We start from the raw sequence: 26,046 nt of genomic DNA on the forward strand, positions 1-26,046 counted from the left end.
ACAAAGCTTGCAATGTTTTATTGAAGAAATTATTTCATGATGAATATTCTCTTTTATATACAAAGCTTTCCATCTTTTATTGAAGAAATTATTTTAGGATGAATGTCTCCTTTTGTATTAATAGAACAAAGTGACTCCATATACAGCCTCAATAAATTGATATTGATAAAACAAAGGGGGACATGCTAAGCATCCTGAAATTACAAGCCTACTGCCATGACTAACTCATTATTTTCTGGGTTTTAATCCTTCCATGGAGAAATCAGTTGCAGTGACAGGGAAATTGATGAAAGGCCAACGCAGCCATATTTATATTCAGTTACTGTGTTAACTGTATCAGTGTTTTCACTTCTTTGTGCCCCGTTGTCTTTAAAGGGTCCCCTGATTGACTGTGTGTTACCTGACATGAACAGAGCCATCAATTATCATGACGCATGGGGAAATTAAATGTGCTTAAAATACCAGCAGGCGGGATCTTTTTATGGTCCATCCTACCGTAATTGCATGTTATTAAATCCTGATGGCTTTGGTTTTAAAAACAGCGGACCGAAGTGATGGGAAATGTGTTTTGTTGGGTTACCATGACCTGATTCAATGGCATTCGCTTCTCATTCGACGGTGGCACGTGTTCTGCTTCACCAGTGCAAAGCTGACTGAAAGCAGACATGCTCGATAGATGCTCTGGTTTTGATTGGGGCGGGGAGGGGGTTTTCATCACTTTGCTCCTCTCTCTGAACAAACTCAAAGCACATTGGCCACAGGGAGGTGGTTGCCAAAGGAGATATATTACTGCAGCTCTCTGCTCTCGCATGGAAGGGAATAGGGTCAACCCAGCTGTGTTTGTTCTGGGGTCCCATCCAACCCCCCGACCCCTGCCCCCCCCCACCCCCTCCACCCCCGCACTTTATTAGAGTGCCACTCCCTCCACTCAGTCAACATCCTCCCCACAATCTGCTTGTGTGTTTGCATGTGTGTGGGTGTGTTTGTTTGTTTGTTTGGGTATGTGTTTTGTTTGGGGGTGTTGGGGGTTGCTGGCTAGTAAAAAGTGGGAACAGGGTTTAGAAGTGTTTCCCCGTACAAACAGCACCTCTGGCTGGTATCGGGTCTTTGAATTCGGGCTTGCCAAACGCAAAGGGAGCTAAGAGAGCAGGTCCTCATGCATTGTGCATGTATTGTTTTCTGTGCCACTTCATTTTGCCAGGCCCCCTTGATTTCAAACAGTTTTTTTTTCAACACCGTAGTTCCTTCCATCGTAATAGTGCAAAGAAATGCTGCCTGATCTGGCTTCTCGACAGACACTTTCAGAAACACTGCGATGGCTTTCGGAGAGTGACCATGTTAAACATCCTCTTGCCATCTCTGTCAATTAAAATAATGCTAAACTACAAAGGCTCTCCACTGATGTGCAATTACAATTACAGTGACTGTCGAGAGAGCGTGTTTTACTCTCAGATTGTTCAAACATGCAGCGTGATGTTAGAGAGGGAAGCAGAAATCCATCATGGTTGTTTTGAAAGGAACGCTCATGTTCACAAAAATGTCGTCTGGAAATGATCCTCTAAGTTTTTGTTATTGCGACACCTCCTGTCTCACTGTGACCCCACCATGGATGAGAATGCTTTGCATTCCTTAATCGTGGAACTGTGAACTATGTACCATTTATTCTTGAGCACAAGTGCAACAAATAAACTCCCTCGACTGTTGCATATACAAGGACAAGACATCTGGAACACAGTGTGTACACAGTACAATCTGTCTCTATCTTTCTCTGTCTCTCTTTCTCGCTCTCTAAAACTGACTCCCTCTGTGTGCAGCAAATAGCCTGAGGAGGAATCCCACATGTATCTGGCCAATGCACACGATTGGTCCCAAAAATAGATGCCTAACTGATAGGGATATTATGTGGAAATGTAATATAATGATTCATAGAGGCTCATCTTACTACATTATGCAGTCATTACACTAAAGGCTTTTCTGTATTACCTCTTCCTCCCCTTCGGCGGAAGAACTGGAGACACCCGCAACCTTGAGTGAATCGAATCCTTTTGTTATGCCAGTGGGGTATTCCAGTGACACATTTTAATAATACCAATTGTTCTTAGAACTCCCACACATTTTTTCCCCAGTCTAAGTTATTAACTAACTAAAACAGTATGATGTTAGTTTTGAGGAAAACAAACTGCCTTGAGGAAATACAAATTACTTCACTGATAAGATTTCCAGACCAAAGAAGGAAGGAGTATTCAATGTCAAAGACACAGATGCAGTTCAACCTCATTTTAAGTAAGGGGATTATCCGGAATACTGGTGTATTTGGGCCATTTTAAAGTGTTATGAAACCAAACGTTGTGCTGACATCTGCCTATAAACATTTGGCAAATCATCCGTGCACAGAAAACAGACCTCTTCCGAGCACCAGAGAGACTACCAATGAAGCTGTCTGGGCTGTTCCTAGTCAGCATGGTAAACTGAGCTGCTTTGATGTTTATGCCTAATAGCAGAAATAGCTCGGACAATACATCGGAATTCTGGGCGTCATCCTCGTTTGATGAACTGACAGTTTGAGAGCTTAGGATTCTGTTATTGACTTACCACAAAGGGATCATGATTACTGGAAGTGGTTTTTGTGTCATTTCATAGTCTTTAGTCAACCTCAAACACGGTGTCTGATGTCAGCCCTTTGGCCATCTATGTAGTTTTGCTGGTCACAGACATATGCCTTCTTCTGCTTTGGGAGAATGGAGAGACCTAACAGGTGTTCTTTAAACTGATGAGTACACAGTCACAAATGACAGCAGCAGAGCTCTGCTGAAAATTGGACCTGTGTTGATGTTCAGAAACACAGCAGTGGTTTACTTTCTGAGGCTGCTCTATATGCCTATGTATTACTGTCAAAACTGAGCATGTTTGTCAGCATAAGCTGGTATAGTTGGTGCCCAAGAGCCTGGTCCACATCGCATGACTCAAGCATTCACATCACCGAGGGAGATTCAGGTGTGTTCTGAGTTTCAAGTGATGAGTAGTGGTACACTCAAGTTTCCTCCGAAATATTAAAACTTTTCTGGACTGGCTCTATCCTCAGGGATCAACAGTCAATGGCCATGGTGCATTAGGCTATAGCAGGAGCACCGAAGGCAAAGGAGTCAGACATTTGATGAATAAAACCTCAACCAAACCTCTCTGGAGTGTGAACAGAAAGTGGATGGAGAAGATGTGCTTCCTTTAACGCACTTAAACATTCTCCGTCACCCTCCATCAGCACAGCGCTCCCATCCGTAATACAAGATCAAAGTCAAAAACACTTGCAATGAGTGTTTCAATCTTGAAGTGCATTAAAACCCTCCAAATCTTCTCAAGCTGTAAAGTTGCGCACCAGCCTGCTTGCTTGTTCCCTATATGAAGTGGCAGTAACTGATAAGAGGTGCTTTTATAAAGCACAAGAGGACTTCAAAGCCACAATTTAAGACACAGTAGAAGATGTTATGTATTGAATTATACATAAGAGGTACAAAAAAGCTTCACTTGAGTTAGATATGAATAAGTTATACGCGATAGGCCTAATTTCATTCAACTCTGTTGTGCATGAATGAAAGCTGTACTGTGGTGTGTGGTGTAAGGATCTTGCTCACCAGGGACGTGCACAGGAATTTTGAAGGGCATTAGCTCTGCCCTGGAAAAAAGGGGCAACACATAATTTTTTGTCACAGCCGCTGCCACGCCCCCGTCATCTGATCGCAAATTTTGTCAATATAATTTTAAACTCTCACTAACCGCTGTTGCCACGCCCCTGTCATCTGATCAAAAATGTTACCAATATCATTTTAAACTCTCACTAACCGCCACTGCCACGGCCCGTATATACATATATTTCCTTCGGAGGGGCAACTTCAGTCGAGGAGGGCAAACGGGCAGTTGCCAGAGCAACCTTGGCCCACTCCTGTGCACGTCCCTGTTGCTCATGGTATTGATTAAGAAAAATGATTTGGCCAAGTAATGACATCAGCCCATAGAGTCCATTCCCTCTCAGCAACCAACACCAGACAAGATGACACCTTATGATATCACATGTGAGCTACCTCTACCTGAGACGCGTCTCATGCAGTCTCATCACTGTTCAACCGGCTTACTTCTTGGGAACCCCAGACTTACAACAGCAGATGTCATACGTAAAATAAATAAATAACATATATTTTCCTCCATCGGCAGGTGGTGGGAACACACTTTACAAGCCAGGAAATCCTTACTCAGGTAAATTTGACAGTTAACCTCTGAAACACAAGCAGTACAGCCGAGATATCATGCAGTGCAAGGGCTTTAAGTAGTCTTGAAGGACTTTTCAGTGTCTGATAGCCTACCAGCAATTAAACTGACAGTCCTGTCAGTGTGTGGACCACACTGACATTGTGGTTTCCTACACCAACGCTGTCGTAGCAGTGATTCCTCCTGATACACTGTTGTAGCAGCAGTCACATGTCCTTCACTTACAAAGCATAATGGGCAACAAATGACATTAGGCAGATGGAGCCACATACCATTGTCGGGCACATTTGTGAACTGACTTCCTGCCGTTTGCTGTGAATGGCCTACCAGGCCTTTTCCACCCGACCATAGCGGCACTGCTGTCACCATTCCTAAAATGTGCAAACAACTGCAGCGGAAAGTGCCCCTCTCTCTCTTTCTCTCTCTCTCTCTCTCTCTCCTCTCTCCTCCTCTCCACCTCCTTGCTCTGTCACTCGTTCTTTTTCATCCTCTCTCTTTTCCTCTCGCACTTGACCCAAATGTGTCAGCACATGTTGATGACACATCTTCCCGGCACTCAGGAACCGTCGTGTGTCATATCTACCGACGGAGGAGACTAGAGAAGGCGCCTGCAGACCCTGTGAGGCGTGGGGTATGGAGGGTGGTGGTGATGGTGGGGGGGGGGGGGGGGGGGACACACACACACACACACTTCACCTTTAAGTCTGGAGTACATGGGGAGCATTAGGGAACTTCTGAAGCGTTGCACGGAAGGTGAGGCAACATTTGGCTAAGGAGATTATGTCTAATAGAGGAGCACAAGTTCCTCATATTATACTCTACAACAGATACAATGCTGCCATTGTTGCCTTATAATGTCCGTGTTGCATTCACAACAACATATGCCTAACATTTATGCGTAACATTTATCTAGGCAGGTTTGCAAACTCTTATTTGGAGCTGGAGTGAATTTCATTCAGGATGAATCACAGCTAGAGATGACTCTGTGCATTTCCGTCACAGTGCACACTTCTCGTCATCTGAGAGCTGTTAAGACCAGAAGAGATAAGACTATAGCTGACATGCTTTGACAAGTGGAAAACACTTGTGCCACACAAATGATAGGGACCTCAGTGCATAGGAGCCACATGCATATATTGGATGAAGTTATCAGTTTACTTTGAACCTTATGAAGCAGTCTTTTAGAACCATCTCTGACAGGAACTTCAGCCCAGATCCTTTCATGATGGGAAGTGTCAGTTCTCCCTCCAACTCAATAAAGAACTGCTGAGGAACCATTCAAACTGAATTAAAACTTTAATACGTACAGTATGCCCATATACAGTGACTTGCAAAAGTACTCAACCCCCCTGAAAGTCATCACAATTTTCTATTTTACAAAAGATTTTCCTGATCAAAATTGTCATTTTCAATAAAAATCGGGGCTTTGGCTAGTGTTCACTTAGCTGATTTTGAGCCACTTCAGTGTTGCTTTAGCTTTGTGCCTTGGGTAATTGTCCTACTGGCTGGCTATCCCTCTCCCATACATACTGTAGTTTTACATCAGACTCCAACTGTTTGTCTTGTCACATTGGGGACATTATTTCCATTCATCATCCCTTAAATTGTAAAAGGCTTCTCAGCTCCTGTAGTCACATATAGCACTTTGAGGATTGGCTGAAAAGCTTTTTATTGGTCTCATATGACCATAACACTTTTCCCATATCTGAGGCAACCTCCAAACATGTTTCAATGTAGATCTTCTATGACGATATTTTCTTTGCCACCCTTCAGTAGAGTCTAATGTTATGGATGCTGCACCCCATTTCAAGTCACTGAACTTTGTAGATTGTCTGGGGTGACGTGTGGTTAGTGGTACCCTCTGCCACCAGCTAATATTTTCCTTGGATGATTGGTTTGGGGGACAGACTTTTCTACAAAGCATCTAGGTGGTGTGAGGCAACTTCCACATTATTCATACAGATCCAGTGGAGCTCATTTGGACATCACAACACTTGGATACTTTCTTGGAGTTTTCCCCCTCACTTAAGCATTTGAATCACCATGTCTCTTCAGTCTTCATTCCCTCTGTGACATCACATCCAGGCTGAGGGCCCTTAGATAAGTGATTGATTCTTTTAGATAATCTCTACTTTACCCACTCATAGGTAATTCCAAATTATGATCAGTTATGGACAAATAAGTGGCACTTTTGTATCATTTGTGAATAGTTTGTCATCTACCTTAATTTGGAAATCAAAAGCACAGGGGTTTGACTACTTTTGCATGTAGTATATTTCAGTTTTTTATGTATTTATTTTGAAGGTCAAATCACTTATTTGCCTTAAATTTACTACAGCATACATGTCAACAATACAAATACTAATTGGGACATTTTGTGTAAGTATCTTTTGTAATTGTGACAATGGTGATGGTTTTTATGGGGGTTGAACACTTTTGCAAGCCACTGTAGTTATAGTCTGCTGCAGCATACTTATCATTTACAGGATCACTGCTGGCTTACCAGGCTGTGTTTATAATATATCCAAGCAACATCCTGCAAAAGGACATAAATGTATCTCATAAATTTGATCTCAGTCAACTTGGATCTCAGAAGAATCTGAAACTGAATTGGGGACATAATTTCAGCTCCCCCGTCACTCCTAATGTGAAACCCTTTTTGTGAGAGCAAATCAGCACTACCATATTTGTTTCTCAGATCTAAGCTGCTCCCATAACCTAATGAGAGAAATGCTCTTGTTGTCAAGGCGATATATATATTCCTTTTGTGCAAAGCAGGATTTGCATAACCTACAGTGGAACAGGAGTGGAGAGTCAATCAAAGCTAAATAACATGGCAAAGTCAACCATAATAAACAGTGTTTATTTACAAACACAACAAAAAAAAAAAACAATAAATGGCTTCATATTTTTTCATTTTCTTTGTACAAAAATGTGTATGCTCATATGATACATACATTGTCAAACACAACATATACATACCTATAGCATACATCAACCGATAAACATTATGATTAGGTTATTGACCTACATCTGGGTTGTATACTATGGAGATTATTGCATTTAAATGATGCACGTAAGGCAGATATATGCTAAAAATAAAATATATGTGTAGGGTATATAAAGGGGGGGGGGGGGGGGGCACTCCACAATAACAACAAAGTCATTTTTCTTTTCTCTTTGTCACAGGGCACACTACCACTAGAACTTCACCAACCAGCAAGATGAAAGTGAAACGAAAAAACACTAGTTCAAAAGAGTTACTTGACAGTGATACAGAAAAGAAAAAATTGGTCCTTTAACATTTTTTTCGCTTTTTTCTTTTGTTTAGTTGCTGAAGTGGTTGTCCTTGTAGTTGAACTGCTTTAGAAGGCAGTCTGTTCAGACGACACATTGTTGTGTTGCCGCACGGCTCCTTCTCGTACTCGTTGGAGGCAGCCTAGGCGTCGTCGTATGCAAGGAGCCCTGTGACAAGTCAGGGCTGTGGAGAATCTTGCCTTTAGTGTGTGTCCCTGATTTATACAACAAACAAACACACACTCACACTCTTCTTTTTCTCCCTCACCCTCACTTTTTTCTCCCGTTTGTCTGACACACAGATTCTCTAAAACACACATACACAAAAAGAGACAGACAGACAGACAGACACCCACACAAACACACACAAACACACACACATACACGCTTTTTGAGTTGTGCCTCTCGTGCTTGCTAGCTCTGCCTCAGTGCCGCCCGTGGCTGTGTTTTGTCACTTCACAGCCTCTCTCTCTCCCCGGCTGGCTGCTCTAGTATGGGTACTGCTTCTGCTTCTTCCCAGCAAAGCAGGCCAGCCAAGTACACAGCAGCATAGCCGAGGCTGCCCCCGCTCCTGTGCAGTAGTATGCCCAGCCGATCTGACAGGATCCTGGGGAGAGAGAGAGAGAGAGAGAGAGATTTGTTTGATTATTATTATTATTATTTATTTGTATTAATTGTGATTGTACATTTTATGTAAACATGCTTTGGCAACGTTGTATTGTATGCAGTCATGCCAATAAAGCCTTTGAATTGAATTTAGAGAGAGAGAGAGAGAGGGAGGGATTCAGAGAGGGAGGGAGAAAGGAATGAGAGAGAGAGAGAGTCAGAGAGAGAGAGAGAGAGAAAGGGATGGATCCAGAGAGGGAGAGAGAGAGAGAGAGGGAGGGATCCAGAGAGGGAGGTAGAGAGGGAATGAGAGAGAGAGAGAGAGAGAGAGAGAGAGAGAGAGAGGCAGCTCAGATTCATGTTTCATTTCAAACGGATTATAAAGTGTGGCCGAATCTATATTTCATTGAAAACCTGCCTCTCCTGTGGCAGCGGAGCATGTATGTAATTTCTTGTTCATGTGCAGGGCATTTGGATGTATGTGTGGTGGCATTAGACAGCTCTGTGAGCTAAATGTGTTTTGAGGGATTTATATGTAATACCTGCTGCATTGTGAGCAGGCATTTATGACCGAATCTGGAATTGCCACAGCCTCCTATAGAGTAACTGGTTTCATGGTAATGCTAGCTCTATTGGAATGGAAAATACATGCACACACACACACACACACACACACACACACACACACACACACACACACACACACACACACACACACACACACACACACACACACACACACACACACACACACACACACACACACACACACACACACACACACACACACACACTACACAAAACAGCAGTGTGGCTCACGGGAAGAGACGGACCGTAGAGTTCACGTGTATTACTCAACAGTGTATAGCATATGTTTACAGTCCTGGAGGTTCGCACACATACCAGAGACTTTAGCTAAATTTGTCACAAGCTTTCAGCTTCTGTTCTTCCCAGAGGGAGAAGGAACAACAGATAAAGAGAGGGAGAGAAAGAGAGGAAGAGAGAGAGAGTGACATAGAGAGAGGGAGGGGGGGATTAGCTCTCAACTCACTGCACCACTGCCACTATGAGAGGAATGAGAATATATATACACCCTTTATAAAGAAAATTGTGCCATGGAATGTACCCCGGGGTAAGTCTTCAAATTTTCAATTGCGAGACTATGGAGGCGCTAACAAACCCTAACGTTGCCATGGACGAAATAAACAAAAGCTTAACAAACAGAAAATGATCTTAAATGTTATTACTTTCATCCTTCCACGAAACGTCCATGCATGCAGTCCCCACAGGTTTAGTTGTGACTGCCTATCCAGCCAACTGGCTCCAAGACAAAATGACAAGCCAGTTAAGATCTTCCCTGATGGTTGGTTCTGTCTGCACTCACGCCAACTCAGAGGCCAGCAATTACAGCTGTTCTCTGGGGGGGTTCAAACTGCCCCTCTCTGAAGTCCAGCTCTTGGTTCTCTCTGCGCTCACCCCAACACTGAGGCCAGCAATTACAGCTGATCTCTGGGGGGCCCTCTCTGAAGTCCAGCTCTTGGAGAGATCTCTCAGTGCTCTCAGTGGCCCTTTAAGTTGGCTGTTCGGCTCAAGAAAAGCACAAAGTTCTTTTTAAAGGGAGTCTACCATGTTGATAAAGAGGCTGATATTTGTCACTGCGGCACAGTGCTTTGCGTGCCAGGAGGATTGATAGAGCCTGTCCGTGCGTTGGCAAGGGGCCCAAACCAGGAAGTTTCCACCGAGAAAATGCATTTTGTATGAATGCAGGTAGTTGAAAGGAACGAATAAATACAAAGATGGAAAGTGTGCCCTGAAATAAATCACCTTTCATAAAGGGCTATTTCCCTCCCTCAGAACGTAAATTTGAAGACACAACTGCATTCTAAAATTTCAATTGTTCTTTTCATGATGCAATAAGCAAGTGGTGAAAACTTAATATGCCCCCCCACCCCATTTTCTTCCTTTCAATGATAGAACTACTTCATTTTCTCTGAAACATTTTTATGAATATTTAAAACACAGCTTTCCTTCCTTCCTAGCAACAAAATAGACCTATGAAAAAGATTGATGCGTTCATTTCTGGCTGCTCCAAGAATAACTATCACAGGGCAAATGTCTTTTTTTTCACCTGGTTGCATGCATGAAAGGAATGAGAAGAAGGAGAAGAGGAAGAGGATGAGAAGCAAGGCACCTCTGGGTCTATTTCCACAGGGTTTCATACTGAAAAAGATCAAAGGACTTTCCCAAGATGTGAGCCCAGCATCAGAGCATGGCAGAGTTTCCTTTGTAAGTATTATTCCACCCAGATGCACTCCCCCCCCCCCCCCCCCCCCACACACACACACACAGACACACACATACTTTACATGCAAATGTGCAGACACATGTATGCACACAGGTTCACACATTCTTTCCATATTTCTTATTTGGATTTCAATGGCATATACACAGACAACATCTGCAGCACACATGTGATGCATACAGATACGCGCCTAAACACACACACAGACACACACACACACAGACACACAGACAGACAGACAGACAGACAGACAGACAGACAGACAGACAGACAGACAGACAGACACACACACAGACACAGACACACACACACACACAGACACACAGACACACACAGACACACACACACATACAGACACACAGACACACACACACACACACACACACACACACACACACACACACACACACAGACACACACACACAGACAGACACACAGACACACAGACACACACAGACACACACACACACACACACACACACACACACACACACAAGGAGCAAGGCCATATATGGGCCTGTGGCAGAGTCTCATTCAGAGTGGGACAGACTGGACCAGATTGCTCCTGAAGAGCCATTCTTATCATAACATAATCTGCCTGGTCAAGCCTGTTAAGTTTCTGTTGTTGTGAAGATCCCATGATGATACACTGGGCAATTAGTGTATAATTTATTTAGTGTGTAATCTAAATCATTAGTGTACTTTTAGTGTACATCTAATTGTTTGATTAGACAATTACTGGTGGATTTTTTGACAATGAACAGTTGTGCAAGAGGTGTTCATAGGGGAGTATAAAGTCTGAATATAGAGGTATTAAAAATAACTAAATCGCACAATTTCCTTTGGTCCTGTAGTTTTCTTTTCCCCCCAAAGATTGTTGAGATGTGTTTGATTGTTCACAGCCCTCCATTCAATCTCACTGAATCCTGTCTAAATCCTGCTCCTCTTTGCGATGGAGCCTTTGGGCACAGTATAAAGGAAAGAACCCTATGGAGTATATGACGTGTTGCCATTATAATAAGATCATCCACCAGGACCACTTGCCTGAAGCACCAGGCCATTCTCTCTCACTAGAAGGAATTGACTGAAAATTGGACAACACCATTGTAACACTTTTACACAATGGGAAGCCTGGGTGTTCATGTATTTTTCTATGCTGGAAACTACAGATTGCTAGAGGTGAGTGTTCTCCTATAATATAAGCACCTTACATGATTTTCAGTACACGTACTGATTGAGAACAAGCCCATTAGTTTCTCTATTTCCCGGCCTCTCTCTTGTTGTCTTGTAGAGTCCCTTTCATCCCTTTACACTTGATCACTGTTGAAGACCTTGATCACTCTTTATTTGGATCATTTGTTGAGTGCAATCATACTAGATATTCGTCTGATGCGTGAATGCCTGTGGTCAGATTGACTCGGGTGGTTTGTTGTTTTTGTTTGTTGTCTTTTGTTGTTCATGCGCTGAGATGAAGTGTAGGGGTGGTGGTGGTCTTACCGAGCACAAACTGGTCGGATTTGTTGTCGCACGTCTGCCGGACCTCCTCACTGTCCCAGCCCAGCGGATAGAGAGCACACCCAGAGCCGATTAAGAGTCCTGAGAGAGAGAGAGAGAGAGAGAGAGAGAGAGAGAGAGAGAGAAAGAGAGTTATGGTCTCAGTTGGAAGATAAAGGTAAATTATGCAAAAGCTTTAGTAAATGCCTTTGAGACAGTGAGATCTCAGCCAGATCTCAGACCCCCCCCCCCCTCCTCCACACACACACACACACACACACACACACACACCAAAAAAAGCCATTTATCTCCAAGCCAGAGCTCAACTTCGAACAAGCCGTGACTTCAGATGCCCAAGATGATGGATAACTTCAGACCCGTGCCAGTGGCACCTCTGTGAACCCTGGCACACACACATGCGCCCCTGTTCTTTGCATCTTGGCAATGCGCTGATGCAATGCCTGTCATCTTTTTCATTACAGCATTATGTCTTAGAGCCAGACGGCCGGGGCCAATAAACTGGCCCTTACATTGCCCACAAACACACAAGACTGTGGTGACACAGCGGAGGTTGACCCAGGGGAGCCCTCGACTTGTCACCGGCAGCCAGAGGTTTCAGGCCCCCCCTGTGTCTACGTGTGTGTGTGTGTGTGTGTGTGTGTGTGTGTGTGTGTGTGCGTGTGTGCGTGTGTGTGTGTGTGTGTGTGTGTGCGTGTGTGTGTGTGTGTGTGATTGAGAGAAAGAGAGCCACGCTTCCAGGGCGAGCAGCAGCTGCAGCTGGAGGCAGGGCAGTGTTGGCCTGTGGGTCCCACAGTAAGTGGCTTTGCGATCACATTAGCTTAATCCTTGCCAATTTGCCTTTTGCTTGGCTATCAGTCTGGAGGAGAGGAACAGTTAGTATGTGTGTGTGTGTGTGTGTGTGTGTGTGTCTGTGTGTGTGTGTGTTGTTTTTTGGCGGGTGTGGGTTGGTGGGTGCGGGTGTGGACTGATTACCCCCGTCAGCCAGTGGCGCGGCCTTACTGCAGCCGGTCAAAGATAACGAGGTGGAATTAATCGCCACTGTCGCTTTGCCGGGGAACTAGGCTCAACCAGTGTGTGTGTGTGTGTGTGTTTGTGAGGGGGGCATCTGTGAGACCTACTGGGAGCAAATGAGGGAATTTATGAGAGGACCGTCTCCCAAATACACATACAAATACATAAATACATAAAAACATATGCACACACTCTCTTTCACTCGCTTGCCACAGTCATTTTCTACTAGACACCTGGAAACCCACACACACACACGCTCTACCTCTCCATGTCTCTTGTACCAATACAGATAACACAGACTCTTTCATTTAAACACTCACACAAATTCCATTTCATCTAAGGCGTACGCACACACATATACACACACACACACATACACCCACACACACTCAACTTCACACCAGTTACCACCCAAGAATGCGATGCTCCCAATCCTAATGTTTGCAATTTTACACCTGCTAAAGTGAAAGCATGGTGTCTTACAGCACCTGTCAATTCATTTGCACTGAATACTGAATGCAGACTGAAATACACGCTCTTTAGAAACACAAACATCCAAAAGCCCACCCTACACACACACACACACACACACACACACACCCATTTGCCGTAATTAATGCAGGCACAGCTCTCCGAGCGGGCGAGAGAGAAAGAGAGAGAGTGAGAGAGTGTCTGCGACAGATCCGCAACCCTGGTAATTTACAAACACCGCTCTCCAAATCCCGTGGGGGGTTCACAAGGAATAGATAAATAACCACACACCACATCTATTTGTGGAGGAGTTTGAGGAAGAGGCATCAAAACTTGTGCGTGCCTAAACTCTCTGAGGATTTGTGCGAGAAGCAATCATAGCGTATGGGCCCAATTATGTTTGCACAGTGGCAAAAATGTAATGCTGACTATCTCCGAGTCTGCTATTTCTCACTGAAAAGAAGGGGGGGGAAAAGAAGACAGTTCTGTGAATCCCTTGAGACAGCTTAGTGATTCCCTAACACTGGCCACACCGCTAACTAAAGCTACACCGCTAACTACAGCTGTGACTGACTCTCAGCTTTGACTGACATCCCCAGGATACTGTCTATCCCTCCATGACGTTGCACCCGCTCTCACATACACTTTGCGACTCCTGACATCTCGAGAGCGGCGCTCCGCATCGGACCAAATCTTATTCACGCATTCTCCTGTGCCTGTGGATCGATAGCCATTAATAACTGAAGTTTCCTCATGAATGGCTCTCATTCTTTGTGACACCAGTCTCCATTTTTTTCAGTCTGCCATGTGGATTAAAATCAATGCGTTTTAATTCACTGACATTTCCTGATGAAAAGCAAGGAGGATTCTATGTAGGTCTGAGTCATTAACAGTCAGGGATCAGAGGAAAGAACATAGCTGCTCTCTGTTTCTCTCTCTCTCTCTTGCTTTCTTTTCTTCTGTTGATCTCTCGCTTTTTGATGTAGCGGAGCCCTGTCTTCGCCATCCACCCATCCTTAAAATCAGTGCCCTGTTTGGGCGCTCAGTGCTCTAAGGAGGTCTGGTTTTGAACTGTGGATGTTCTTTGCACTGAGGATGCAGAGGAGGAAGCAGCATCAAAGGACTAGGATTTTTTCCGGGGGTGTGAGGGGGTGAGGTGGGGTGGGGTGGGGGTGTCAGTGAGTAGAGAAGCTAGGTTTGGGTGAGCTGATGTAGCCTATCTCTCCCTTGTAGCCTTCCTGTTGAGTGAGAAAAGAAAACTTTTTTTTTCTGGCATCGTTTTTTTTGGGGGTTGGGTGGGTTATATAATCCGTTCGTCTGCTGAGATACTGCGGTGTGAATTTGTAGCTGTTAGAAGAGCATGTTGTGATGGTAATGTATTCATACTGAATATTAAACAAAATCATGGATTCTCTTTTAAGTTCTGAGCAATGCCAGGAAGATAAGGAAGCATCTAATCGGTTAGAAATGCCTGAGGGCGGTGCAAGTGAAACAAAGGCAACAGGGAGCATGGCTCGGCACCCTTCAGAAACAGAGGGACAGAGAGAGAGAGAGAGAGAGAGATAGAGAGAGAGAAAGGGAGAGAGAGAGAGAGAGAGAGAGGGAGAGAGAGAGAGAGAGCGAGAAAGAGACCCTCCAGGATGTCAGCCAAGTGGCACAGGAGAATGTCCTACTCATTCATTCCCTTTTGCATGGTGCCAGGCACTTAGAAGAAAGGTGAGGAAGGAAAGGATGGATAGGTAGCTCATCAGGAGGGAACATCACGTGCCAGAACTTTCATCCGTCCTTCCCCCTGCCTCATCATCCACATGCTTTATTCATCGGGTCGGCAGACTTGAGAAAGAACTTTTTTAACTCATTAGTTAAAAAAAAAAAAATGCGAAAAAAAAAACCTGTCACTTCACATATCTATGTGAATACTTTCCACCATCCAAAAGTCTGATGAGTCAAGCATCTGCTATACAAATCAAACTCTGAAACACAAGGATGAGGGGAAAATGCTGCTGTATCCGAAAGGAATGCTATGATGTAATCCCCCGAGAGTCTTTTGTTCCTCATGGCGGCTAAGCCATGTGGATCTCGGAGATGAAGTCTCAAACAGTGTGTCTCCTGTGCCATATAGGTCTGAAGCGCGCGCTAACCCCCTCCGCAGCTTTGCACTTAAATAAACTTGTGCCGTTGTGTAAGCAAAGCCGTAGTGGTTTACACCCAAAAAATGTGGGCAAAAGAAAAAAAAAGGAATCTATGTGAAATGAATACATTGCTGCCATACCGTGCGGGCTGTCTTATTCCGTGCTTGCTTGTTTGAGCTGCCTTTATTGCTCGCTCTTAAAGCTGCAAAAAATCCCATCCTCCACACTTCTCATTCCGAGAGATGGAAAAAGGTGGTGGTGGTGAGCGAGGAAGGTGGGGGTGGGGTGGCAAGACGGGGAGGTGGAAGAAGATTACCAAGAATGGAAACAGCCACCGCGCACGCATATGTTTACATGCCAACATGCCAAAAAGGAGAGGATGGGGGGTGGATAGGGGAAGGGGCACGAGGGGGCGAGAGGGTGGTGAGAACAAGGTCAGTGGCAGCAAAGCGTGCTGTTTTTTTTGTCCTTTTTTCAGGCCACTTCCGTGACTGCTTTGCCCACACTGCCAACGTGGACAATGTGGTGCTGGCACCGAGGCAGGTCCCTTCTCGCTCGAAGCCTACTTCAGGCTCCGTGTGCTTCTGAAAACGCTTGAGAGATTACCCTGAAGTGAAGCTTTGATGGGACCGAACCGAGTACGCTTTTTTTGTCAACGCTAAGGGAAATCATGCATCATCAATTAGAGATCCTGGTTCATAGCAATCACACTACACTACAGTACACTTTTGAGAACGTTTTGATACATAACGAAAACATTATTTGGGACAATAGGTCTGTTGTAAGTAGACTAACCTAGTTTTAAAGTTTTTATTATGAAATTACATTAGGTAAAATCATGCAGGGTGATTTCTGAGGCATCCACTCTGAAATGTCACTTCACAACTCCATTTGAATGCGGTTTGTGTTTTCACACATCTGCTCGACAAAAACAACACAGCTGTGGGTCTTCCAGTCAGTCATTCCAATCCCATCAACACTGAGATCTGGCTGCAATTAACACTGCTGGAATGGGCGACAGCCGGAGCTGCTGGCTTTACTACTCCCACACAGAGTTGAAATACGTCCGTTTCAGAGAGGGTTTGACAACTGCAAAGAGGTGCTTTGGTTTTCAGTTAAGCCCTAAACAGGGCAATGAAAGCTAGTCGCCACAGATCCACAGATCCACAAACCCTGTATTTCTGACCCTTTGGAAGACAACCATGTGGCCTTAACCAACCCCACACTTTCATGCTGAGTTCCCGTCAATAGCTATAATCTAAATTGCCATTGTCTACTGTGAAGTACGCACTTACGTCACTTGAAAGTAAATCGAGCAAAATTGATGTAATCCGCCAACCGAAACGGCTCGGTTTTAGGATACTTTCCGTGGCTGTATAGCATTGTATGTAGAGGCTGCTTGCTACATTAATTTCCGTTATTGCGCCGCTTACTGTTTCATGGTCCACTTTCCGCGGCGGGCGGCAGTTTTAGCGCGTGGGCTAACGGAGGCGGTTTCCATAGTAACTGGCCTGGCGGAGGAGATGGTTGACAGCTGTCCAGAAGAATGGGGTGAGTGGGTAGAGAAGAGGATGGAGAGGATAGACTGAACGAGCGCCCGGTTGCCAGCTGAAGTTGGAGTGAGTTTTCCAAGAGGAGCGGGTTCAATGCACATCAATGCCGCAAGTGTAAAACTGGTCCATCAACTGGAAAGTGGGGGGGTTCCATTACTGTTCACCATTAGGCAAGGCTCGATATCTCCTTCAGTGTCTGCATTAATGAGTCCTTTTTCCCATTTAATTCCTGCTCAGATCTCTCTGATTGCTTCTCCCTCCATCTCTCTCTCTCTCTCACTCTCTCCTTGCTCTGTTCACTCAGCTCCGGTCTCGAGTCAGGAGTCTGCCGCTCCAACCAGTAATTAAACACTCCTCAAACACTTCGCAAATACAAATCAGGGCAGTCTTTCCCACTAGGGGGGCCAGTGGAGATAAATTCAGGCTTCTCCTGCTAGAGGCCTCAGGTGATTGAATGGGTTGTTATAATTACAGACGGGCGCCTGAGCTGGCTGCCATGTCTTACCGGCGCTACCGCTAATTTTAGGCTAATTCGATTTTATGACATGAATAACGACACGTCATTAACTAATATCTATAACATGAACAATCATTGTTTAAAGGTGGATTTTTGACTGCGAAAATATTCCTTTGAAGCTTGTCGGCCCTTGTCGGCGAATAGTTCTTTTCAACTAGACTCGGTATGTTCGTTGAGCACGGCCCCCCCCACTGTGTCTATTTTACGACCCCTCACAGGGACATGGGTGGAACTGCGAGGCAGGTGAGATCTTCATCCAGCTCAGGGATGGTTAGGCCCAGGTGGGGGCTGCCTTTCTATCACTGCCAAGGGCCCCCCCATTGTCTGAATGCCAAAAGCCTGTCCCGTGTGAAACCCTTAGAGGGCTATAGTGGGAGTGCCTTTTGTCATCCGCTCCTTGTCCTCGTCCCCGCCAGTGGCGATTCAGGAGTTCTGTGCCCCGGATTCGCGCCCCCACACAAAGGGCATTCACGTTTTTATTATTATTCAAAGGGCCCCGAAGGGATAAAAGAAAGGGCAGTAGAACAAAAAAGAGAGGAAGGAAAAGGGGCCTGGCTGAGGTTTTGGTGATGAGAGAATGGCACGGCGTGAATGGTCCGGGTTGGTGCCCGGCTGGAAGGAAGACCCCGGCTTTAGGAGAGTTGGTGAAAGAGTGGAGAGATGAGACAGAGAGAGAGAGAAAGAGAGAAAGAAAGAGAGAGAGAGGGAGAGAGAGAGAGAAAGGAGACGAGGTGCTGAGAAGACAGCCCTATGAGGCAGAGCAGGAAGAGAGAAACAAATTGACAGTCAGATTTGAATAAACTAGTCAGACAAGCTCTGTCTATCCTCCAGAGGTAGAGAGAGAGGGAATGAAAGAGAGAGAGAGAAAGAGAGAAAAAAGGGGAGTTAGAGCGTGAGAGAAAGAAGGAATGACAGTGTAGCAAGATAAGGGAATTGAAACACCCTACTATCAAAACTTTGCATGAATATCAATGTATCAGGAGTGCCATTTGACAACAGCTCAACAAACAATGGCTGTATCAGATCAGATAATAAATGGACTTTGTTCAATTTTTATATTTCATATATTTTCATTGCTGATATGAAAAAGATGCATTCATGCATGCAGTTGTCTAGACACAATTCCCCCTATCGCCCCGCAGAAAAAGGCAGTTTGGAAAGAACATCAAGCAAAGCCTATTTAAGCTGCATCCTTGGAATTCTGAGGTTAGTCACATGCACAATGTAAACTCTGACCTCCACTATAATCCTATTAAAACTCCACCGAATCCCTGGGTCTCAAGCAATCTGGTTTAGGGTGCTTTATTGTTATTATTATTTTCATTTTCTTTTATCTGGGGTCAGAAAAACATTCCCAGTATTGTTTAAAAGCCTCAATGAAATTCAAATGAGAAACTAGCAGCTTTAGCTTATAGTAGACATGATTCAATCCATCTGCTCCTTTTGACATACTGTGATTACGATCATGACGTGGAAAAAAAAAGCAATCACACTTTTGTAAGTGGCTCGCCAGCCCGTAATGATCTGTTTAGAGAAAATTGACTTCTTATCAACGCTTCCCTGTACTGTTAAGCCCATTTCATTCCGAGCTCAGCCGTCCATCAGATTCAGATTCAAGTCTGTCAACGTGCTGTGCTTCCCAGATTCCCAGATGTTTATATGACTGCATTTACTCCCCTTTTCTAGTTTTAACCGGATAAAGGCGGCATCACCACAAGGAGTTTTACTGCTGCCTGTTTATCGATGTTGAACGCTCTTCTCTTATCCCGTGGGAGCATGCAAAGCATTCTGGGAGCCTGATGAAAAGGATCTGAAGGTTGATGAGGGGGGGGGGGGGGGGGGAGTTGATGGGAAGAGAGCGGAGATAGGGAGGGGTAAATCGGTGGGAAAGTTTTTGGGGTGCTGTGGGAAGGTGCCTCGTGAAAGCAAGCTGTGAACATCAGAGTGATAGTGTGTCAAAAGCGTGGGCTGTTTAATCTCCTCTAGCTCTGAGGACTAGTGAGGTGTTTTCTCGCTCCCTTTCGCTCTCCAACAGATAAAATGTGTATTTATACTGATAACAGCTGTCCACACCAGTCTGAGAAAGGGCTGTCAGCTTCCAGAATTGGAAAGCTAGGTCACGGTTCAATGGCACACAAACAGCAGATTATTTATTCTCTCTTCAACTCCACTCTGTTCGGCCTCCATTTGTTAAAACCAGACAGTGTAAAATGCTCCCCCGTTTGCCTGAAAGCCGCATGGTTTTACTATCAAATGACAGCGAGGAATTTTGAGCTAAAGACTGGCAAATCAATTCATGAGAACAACATGACCCCCACCCTCAAAGAAGTCTAAGAGGTCAGGTCACACTGTGCACTGCCCTGCAGGCCCAAGTCCTATTGGGAATGGAGTCATCATGGCCTGCTAAACGAAACCAGATACCCTTTAGAAAAGACCAAGACATACCCCCACCAATCACAGACTGAAAGGCTGACACAAAATACCAACATATCACTGTGCACCGTGCTTCTTCGTTTCGGAGGGAATTGTTAAGCTCCGCATTGGTACTAGTGAGATTCCGCACACTTGTGCAACTGACCCTTTGGAATGTCCAAACAAAAACACGCAAATCACTTTGACCCCATGTTTTGTGTTTCACAGAGTAGTAGTTGAAATGAAAGAAAGTGGAAATCCTACACCCCCCACCCACACACGTTTGTGCAGAAAAGAAGCATAAAAAACGATCCCTTTTCTTTAGAGCTTCTTTTGGAAAACTGTTTCAGTCTCCACTCTCTTCAACACCCCCCGTGTCATATCTCCTCTTCAGGCTCCAGGGAGCTGTGACACCAGGACGGGCGAATATCGGCAGTGCCTCCTCCAGGGACCCGTGTTCATGGCCAGGTGACACATGCTCAATTTGTTCCTTGTTCTGCTGTCACTATCTCCAGACCCTCCACCCCACCTCCCTGACTCCTCAAGCCCAGCTACAGCCTCCGACCAGCGGGGCTGTGAGCTACAGCAGAGCTGGTTGCCTGGTGCGCATCGATCTGCTTCCGGTACAAAACCTCGTCAGGGCCTCTGCGTCGGTGGCGGGGTTTATCTAATCAAATACTTAATGAATCATCCAGTTGGCCTTGGGGGGCCAGCAATGAATTAAAACATCAATTAAGGTGGGAAAATAAACTTCCGCCTGATAGCAGACAGCTGTAAAATGAGTGTGCTGACAAAGTGATTTACAGACTTGGCTAGGTGTTGGCTACGGCTCTTTCAGCTTGCTGAATTCTCTGCAGATTGTGGCCAAAAATAGACTACTGATGAAACTGAAGGGGCCTGCAGAAAGTGGGCTAAATGAGTTACAGCAACAACAACAACAACAACAAAAGCCACAACAAAAATAGCCAACAGTTTTTAATCTTGGAATGTCAAAGAGAGTACAACTCGCCCGAGTGGGATTCAATTGACAGCCTTCAGAAGACCAATTGTGGGGCTTGTGTGTTACAGAACTCAGAGAAGCCGTGAGAAACAAACTCTCACTCTCTTCTCCTTCCTGTTCTCTTCTCTGATTGGCCTGAAGCAGTCATTGCCAATTTAGCCTTTATTTTTGCCCTTTGAGTTTATAAACTAGACCAGACCCCCCACCTCTCTCTCTCTCTCTCTCTCTCTCTCTCTCTTCACCGGGTAAATGGAGAAGTCAGATGGGAATGAATCGAAAGAATGTTTTCGAGGGGGGAAAAAGAAAACCGAGGAATGTAAGGAGGGTCTGTGAGAAACATCCGCCTCTCTGCTTTTCTTGCTCTCCACAGAAATAAATATGCAGTCACGGCTCCTTCGCAGGGCTGACGTTTTTAAAACATCGGTGTCTGGATATGCCAGCGAACATGAGAGAAAGACAGAGACAAACATGAGAGAATGACAAAAAAAAAACCTCATGGTATATTTACACAGTGCGGTTCACCAGTTGCGGGACAACATAAAAAGAAACTGGTGAAGCGACCTATAGCTATTTTGATTGACACCTCAACACAGTTGAGAAAACTCAGTGTCAAGGCCTCTCTCTATCACACTGACGTTATTCCTCAGCCAGTCATTTCATCTGCCTTAAATGCATCGAATCTCTTGAAGCTTTGAAAGGTTTACAAAAGAGAAGTGGTTCAAAGCGCTTTCACCAGCTTTTGCTGAGGGAAGGTTTTCGGGAGCAGGTCCGCACATTTCCCATGACCCTCAGCAGGGCTCTCGTCAGATCACTTGCCTGAGAGAGGGATCATGTCGGGAGAATCAGCCTGACTGCTGCCAAAAGGTGAAAACCGAGTAAAAACAGATAATTGAAGAACCTCTGGGTTTAAATGTGAAGAAACCTTCTAGAATCCTCTTGACATGGTGACTGACCTACAGGGGGTGTAATCTTTGGAGCTTGCTGGTGTTTGCTGTGTTGGTAGTTTTTTGCTGTGCACTTCTGCATCATGAATGCTGATGTGGTTCATGTCAGAGGACCTTTCACACAGGTCAATCACCCCATCCCCATGGCCAGCTGAGCCCTCCACCTCTCATTAAAGCTCCCAGAGCTTGCAACAGTATGAACAAATAAATAAATAAAACGGAAGGTAACGTTAGGTCATTCAGTTCGACAATCAATCCTGCCTCCCACTCTCTTGAATCAGTGAAAATGTACTCCAGACAGTGCGAGGGCGTACGTAAGACATGGCTTCGCAGAGACGGCATAATTAGCACACCGGGGCTTCAGACTGTAAGGCTTGTGAAAAACCACATCCAGAAAGCATTCCTTTCACCGGTGACTGGAACTTCACTTTCCATTGACGCAAGCCAGGCAGGGTCGTGCTTCCTTGGGCCACTTGTCTCTGCCGTCTGAGTACCTTTACGACTGTCAGAGCAATAACAGCGAGCCGGTGAAAGCCAAAGCAATGTGGTGTGATGGTTTAGCACAGGTTGTGCTCGGCAGTGTCTGGTTTCTGCCTTTGACTCTCCTGGAAGAGTGTGACTGTGGATTGGCTTTTGTCCCGACCAGAGCAATGGTTTGAGAAGGAGAGGAGGAGAGGATGAGGAGGAGGAGTTGATTATGAAACACCAGATATGCAGATGGGCCTTTGGACCTCTGTGGGTTGATATGTCAGCTTATCCCAGCAAACAAAGACTTCTCACAAGAATTTTTGTGTTCTTAAAAAAAAAAAAAAAAAAAAGAACCTATGGTTATTAAACAAGCTGTGGATAATGAGATGTTTTTATTGATTTAAATTGATAGCCTCAAGCGTTAAAGCTGTACTGGATTGCATAACTCGTAAAGACTTGGCATCCAGTTGAATTCCCTGAACCCCTATGTCCTGCACCACATTGTGTAGAACGAGTTTTATTCTTTTTGCTTTAGCAATAGGTCTGCATACCAAGTCAATTTTTTTACCCCCAAAAGCCTCCGCCAGTTATTACCATCGGAATCCTTTCTGCCTTCCTAAGCTTCTTTTTCATTGCGCGGATGCCACAATGCCTGCAGAAATGTCTGTTTGGCAATAAAGATCGCAACTGAAAGATAACCAGATAGCTGAGCCATCAGAGAGAAGACGTTCGGAACAGAGTATGCCTCATCGTGCTGTATGCTAGAGTTGTGTTTAAACTGTAACAGGTTGAAACAGCGTCTGTGAATTTCTGTGGTGCTCAAGGCAATGGTGGCTTTATTTTGATGACGGCCACAAACACTTTACCACAGAACCTGCTGCACCCCAGATGAAAGAGTAGTCCATGGAAAACCATCACATTCCATAGGCCAAACAGAATAAATAGGACACAACCATTCATTTCACACACACACACACACACACACACACACACACACACACACACACACACACGTGTTAAGATTAAAGCTGTCTACTGCTGGACTTGAGGGCTTCCTCACACCAACGTTTCACTGCTGCCTACTGTTTTTTGACACAATAAAGATGCAAGGCCCCAAGCCATGTGGCTGGTGGTGGCAGAATCTTTTAGAGGTCAGCTCTGTTAGAGAGAGAGAGAGAAAATGAGAGAGAGAGATAGAGAGAGAGGGAGAGGTTTGGGAGCTCCTGCTGTAATGTACCAATGCAGACTGTAATCACATTCTCTCTCAAAGGAATAGTTTAACATAATTAAACATAACCTGAGGACACGTCATGGTTGAACCATGTAAGAAAATGGTGCAGGTATGCATGACAGGGCTTGAGAGATTCATCCCACAGAGTCCTTTGGTGGAGCCGGCATAATTGCTTCCGATATGCAAACCAACCTGGGCAAGGGAGCGGGAACAAAGATCTGAGAATTCTAGAACTGCTAAAAAGAATACCGGTGACTAATAATAGCTGACTGCTTCAATACATATCATTGTTTTCCAAGTCAGTGATGAGGCAAAACGAGTAGAGAGAGAAAGAGGGAGAGACAGAGTCTTTTGGAAACAGGCAAAGAGCAAGAGTGGGAGCGAATGGTAAGGGAGGTGGCAGGTTTGACATATTTCTGTTGATTTCAATTCTATGAGACTCCCTCTCCAGAGATCTGGCATCATCAACCCCTTCACTGTCAGGCAGAAGTTACTGCCCCCCTCCCCCATGTCTTCCTCTCCCTTTCTCTATCTCTCTCACACACACACACACACACACACACACACACACACACACACAGCATTCCCAGCATTTTCATCAAGCGCCCATGAGCCCCTGTGCACCACCCACCTCCCCAACACCCCCCCCCCCCCCCAGCTCTTGCTGCCTCAACACTTCCGAGACCACCCGTCCAAGCGCCTAATTAATCCCACTGCAGATTGACCCAGTATGGACTCTCCTCCTCCTCTTCCCCTCCCCTCTTGCCTCTCCTGCTCTGAGTTGCCTTGGATGGATTCTAACAAGGATGTGGGCTCAGGGCTACCCTCCAAAAACACACACCCTGTCCTCATATTACAATGTCCCCATGGGGCAGTTTCGGGCTGGAAACCGTAGGGTGGCCGGTTCGTTCCCCGACCAGTAGGAAACATGTGGGCGGGGGAAGTGGTAGACCACTGCTCTCCCATGCCCACATCCACGGCTGAAGTGCCCTTGAGTAAGGCACCTAACCCCAATCACTGCTCCCCGGGCGCCGCCAAAGGCAGCTCACTGCTCCGGGTTAGTGTGCTTCAATGTGTGCTTCACTGTATGTATCACTACCCTGGATTGGTAAAACGCAGAGATATAATTCAGAGTGTGTGTGTGTCACTATCACTGCCATAACCATAGTCACTAGGGCTCATTTCCATTTTTTTCCCCCCATCAGGTCTGAACAGGTATGCACACACACCAGGTTTAGAAGAACGCACTTCACCAGCCTAATGACGATGTAAGCGAGTAACTATGGCAGCTTGTGGTTTGATCTTTACTGGATGTTCTGGAATTCACCCTGATGCTGTGGAATGGTAGCGCTCATTATGACTCGCTATGGCACCCAGCTGAAGACTGTAGACCTCAGGCTACTGTTTGTGTGAATCTAAACAGGCAGTGCAGAAGCAAAAAAAATATGCCTGAGCCAAAGACTGGGTCATATCTGCAAGACACAGCCCAGAAGCATTATTTCATCTGAATTATTTATGAGAGAAGAGGGATTGAGCAGTGCAATTAGCCTTTGTTTTCAAACATTGGAGTGACGTGATGCCTTACGCCAAATGAGAAACAGTGACCTAAAATGGAGATTGTGACAGTTGCGTGAAACATTTGGCTGTTTAAAGAGCTGCATTCCTGCCTGTCTGTGTCCACTTCCACCGGTAATTCTGCTTCATTACTATCCATCAGCTAGCTCTGGATGCTTTACTCTGGACACAGACACACACACACATACACCCACGCACATAGTGTACACACACACACACACACACACACACACACACACACACATACAGTACATACACACACACACACACACATATACATAAACACACACATTCACACACTATACACATTCAGACCAAAGCGTTTCTGAGCTCAGTGCTAGACTTCACATTCAGCAATACGCAGGGAGGCTCGAGTTTTCCCTTCTTGTCAGAATGAGTGCTGATGTCACCCCTCTGTTATGTGCATTGTTAAGGGGAAAACAAACATCTGGATGCAATTTAGCCGTGGCGCAACTCTTGCCTCACAACATACGAATCCAACTAGAAAATTACACCATACACCTAGGGAGCTTGGCTGGAGATCTCAATCCAGCAGACTCAGGCCTCCAAAAGCAGAGAGAAAAACAAGAACTCAAAGTTCCAGGCTAGTGTTTGACTGCTGCTAATTAAAAGCCTCAATGAGAGCCAGACACTGAACAATGCCTAGATCACTGCCCCAAACAAAAAAGCTCATTGTTCTCCTGTGCCCGTTTCCCTCCATGGGTTTTCATTTGTGTGTGTGTGTGTGTGCG

At 45.2% G+C, this 26,046-nt stretch overlaps 1 protein-coding gene across 1 annotated transcript in view; it reads right to left on the bottom strand.

Moving 5' to 3' along the window:
• Positions 1-7,104: 7,104 nt before the first annotated feature.
• The window catches only part of LOC308369830 (LHFPL tetraspan subfamily member 6 protein), a 51,267-nt gene continuing 32,325 nt past the window's right edge, over positions 7,105-26,046 (bottom strand). The window contains exons 3-4 of the mRNA XM_080844375.1: positions 11,963-12,061; positions 7,105-8,164 (exon numbers count right to left, since the gene is read on the bottom strand). Of these exons, the coding sequence (XP_080700501.1) occupies positions 8,046-8,164; positions 11,963-12,061 (218 nt within the window). The 3' untranslated portion in view covers positions 7,105-8,045. The remainder of the gene's footprint in view (positions 8,165-11,962; positions 12,062-26,046) is intronic.

The sequence above is a fragment of the Sprattus sprattus genome, assembly GCF_963457725.1.
Source record: "Sprattus sprattus genome assembly, chromosome: 9".
Classification (NCBI taxonomy): domain Eukaryota; kingdom Metazoa; phylum Chordata; class Actinopteri; order Clupeiformes; family Clupeidae; genus Sprattus; species Sprattus sprattus.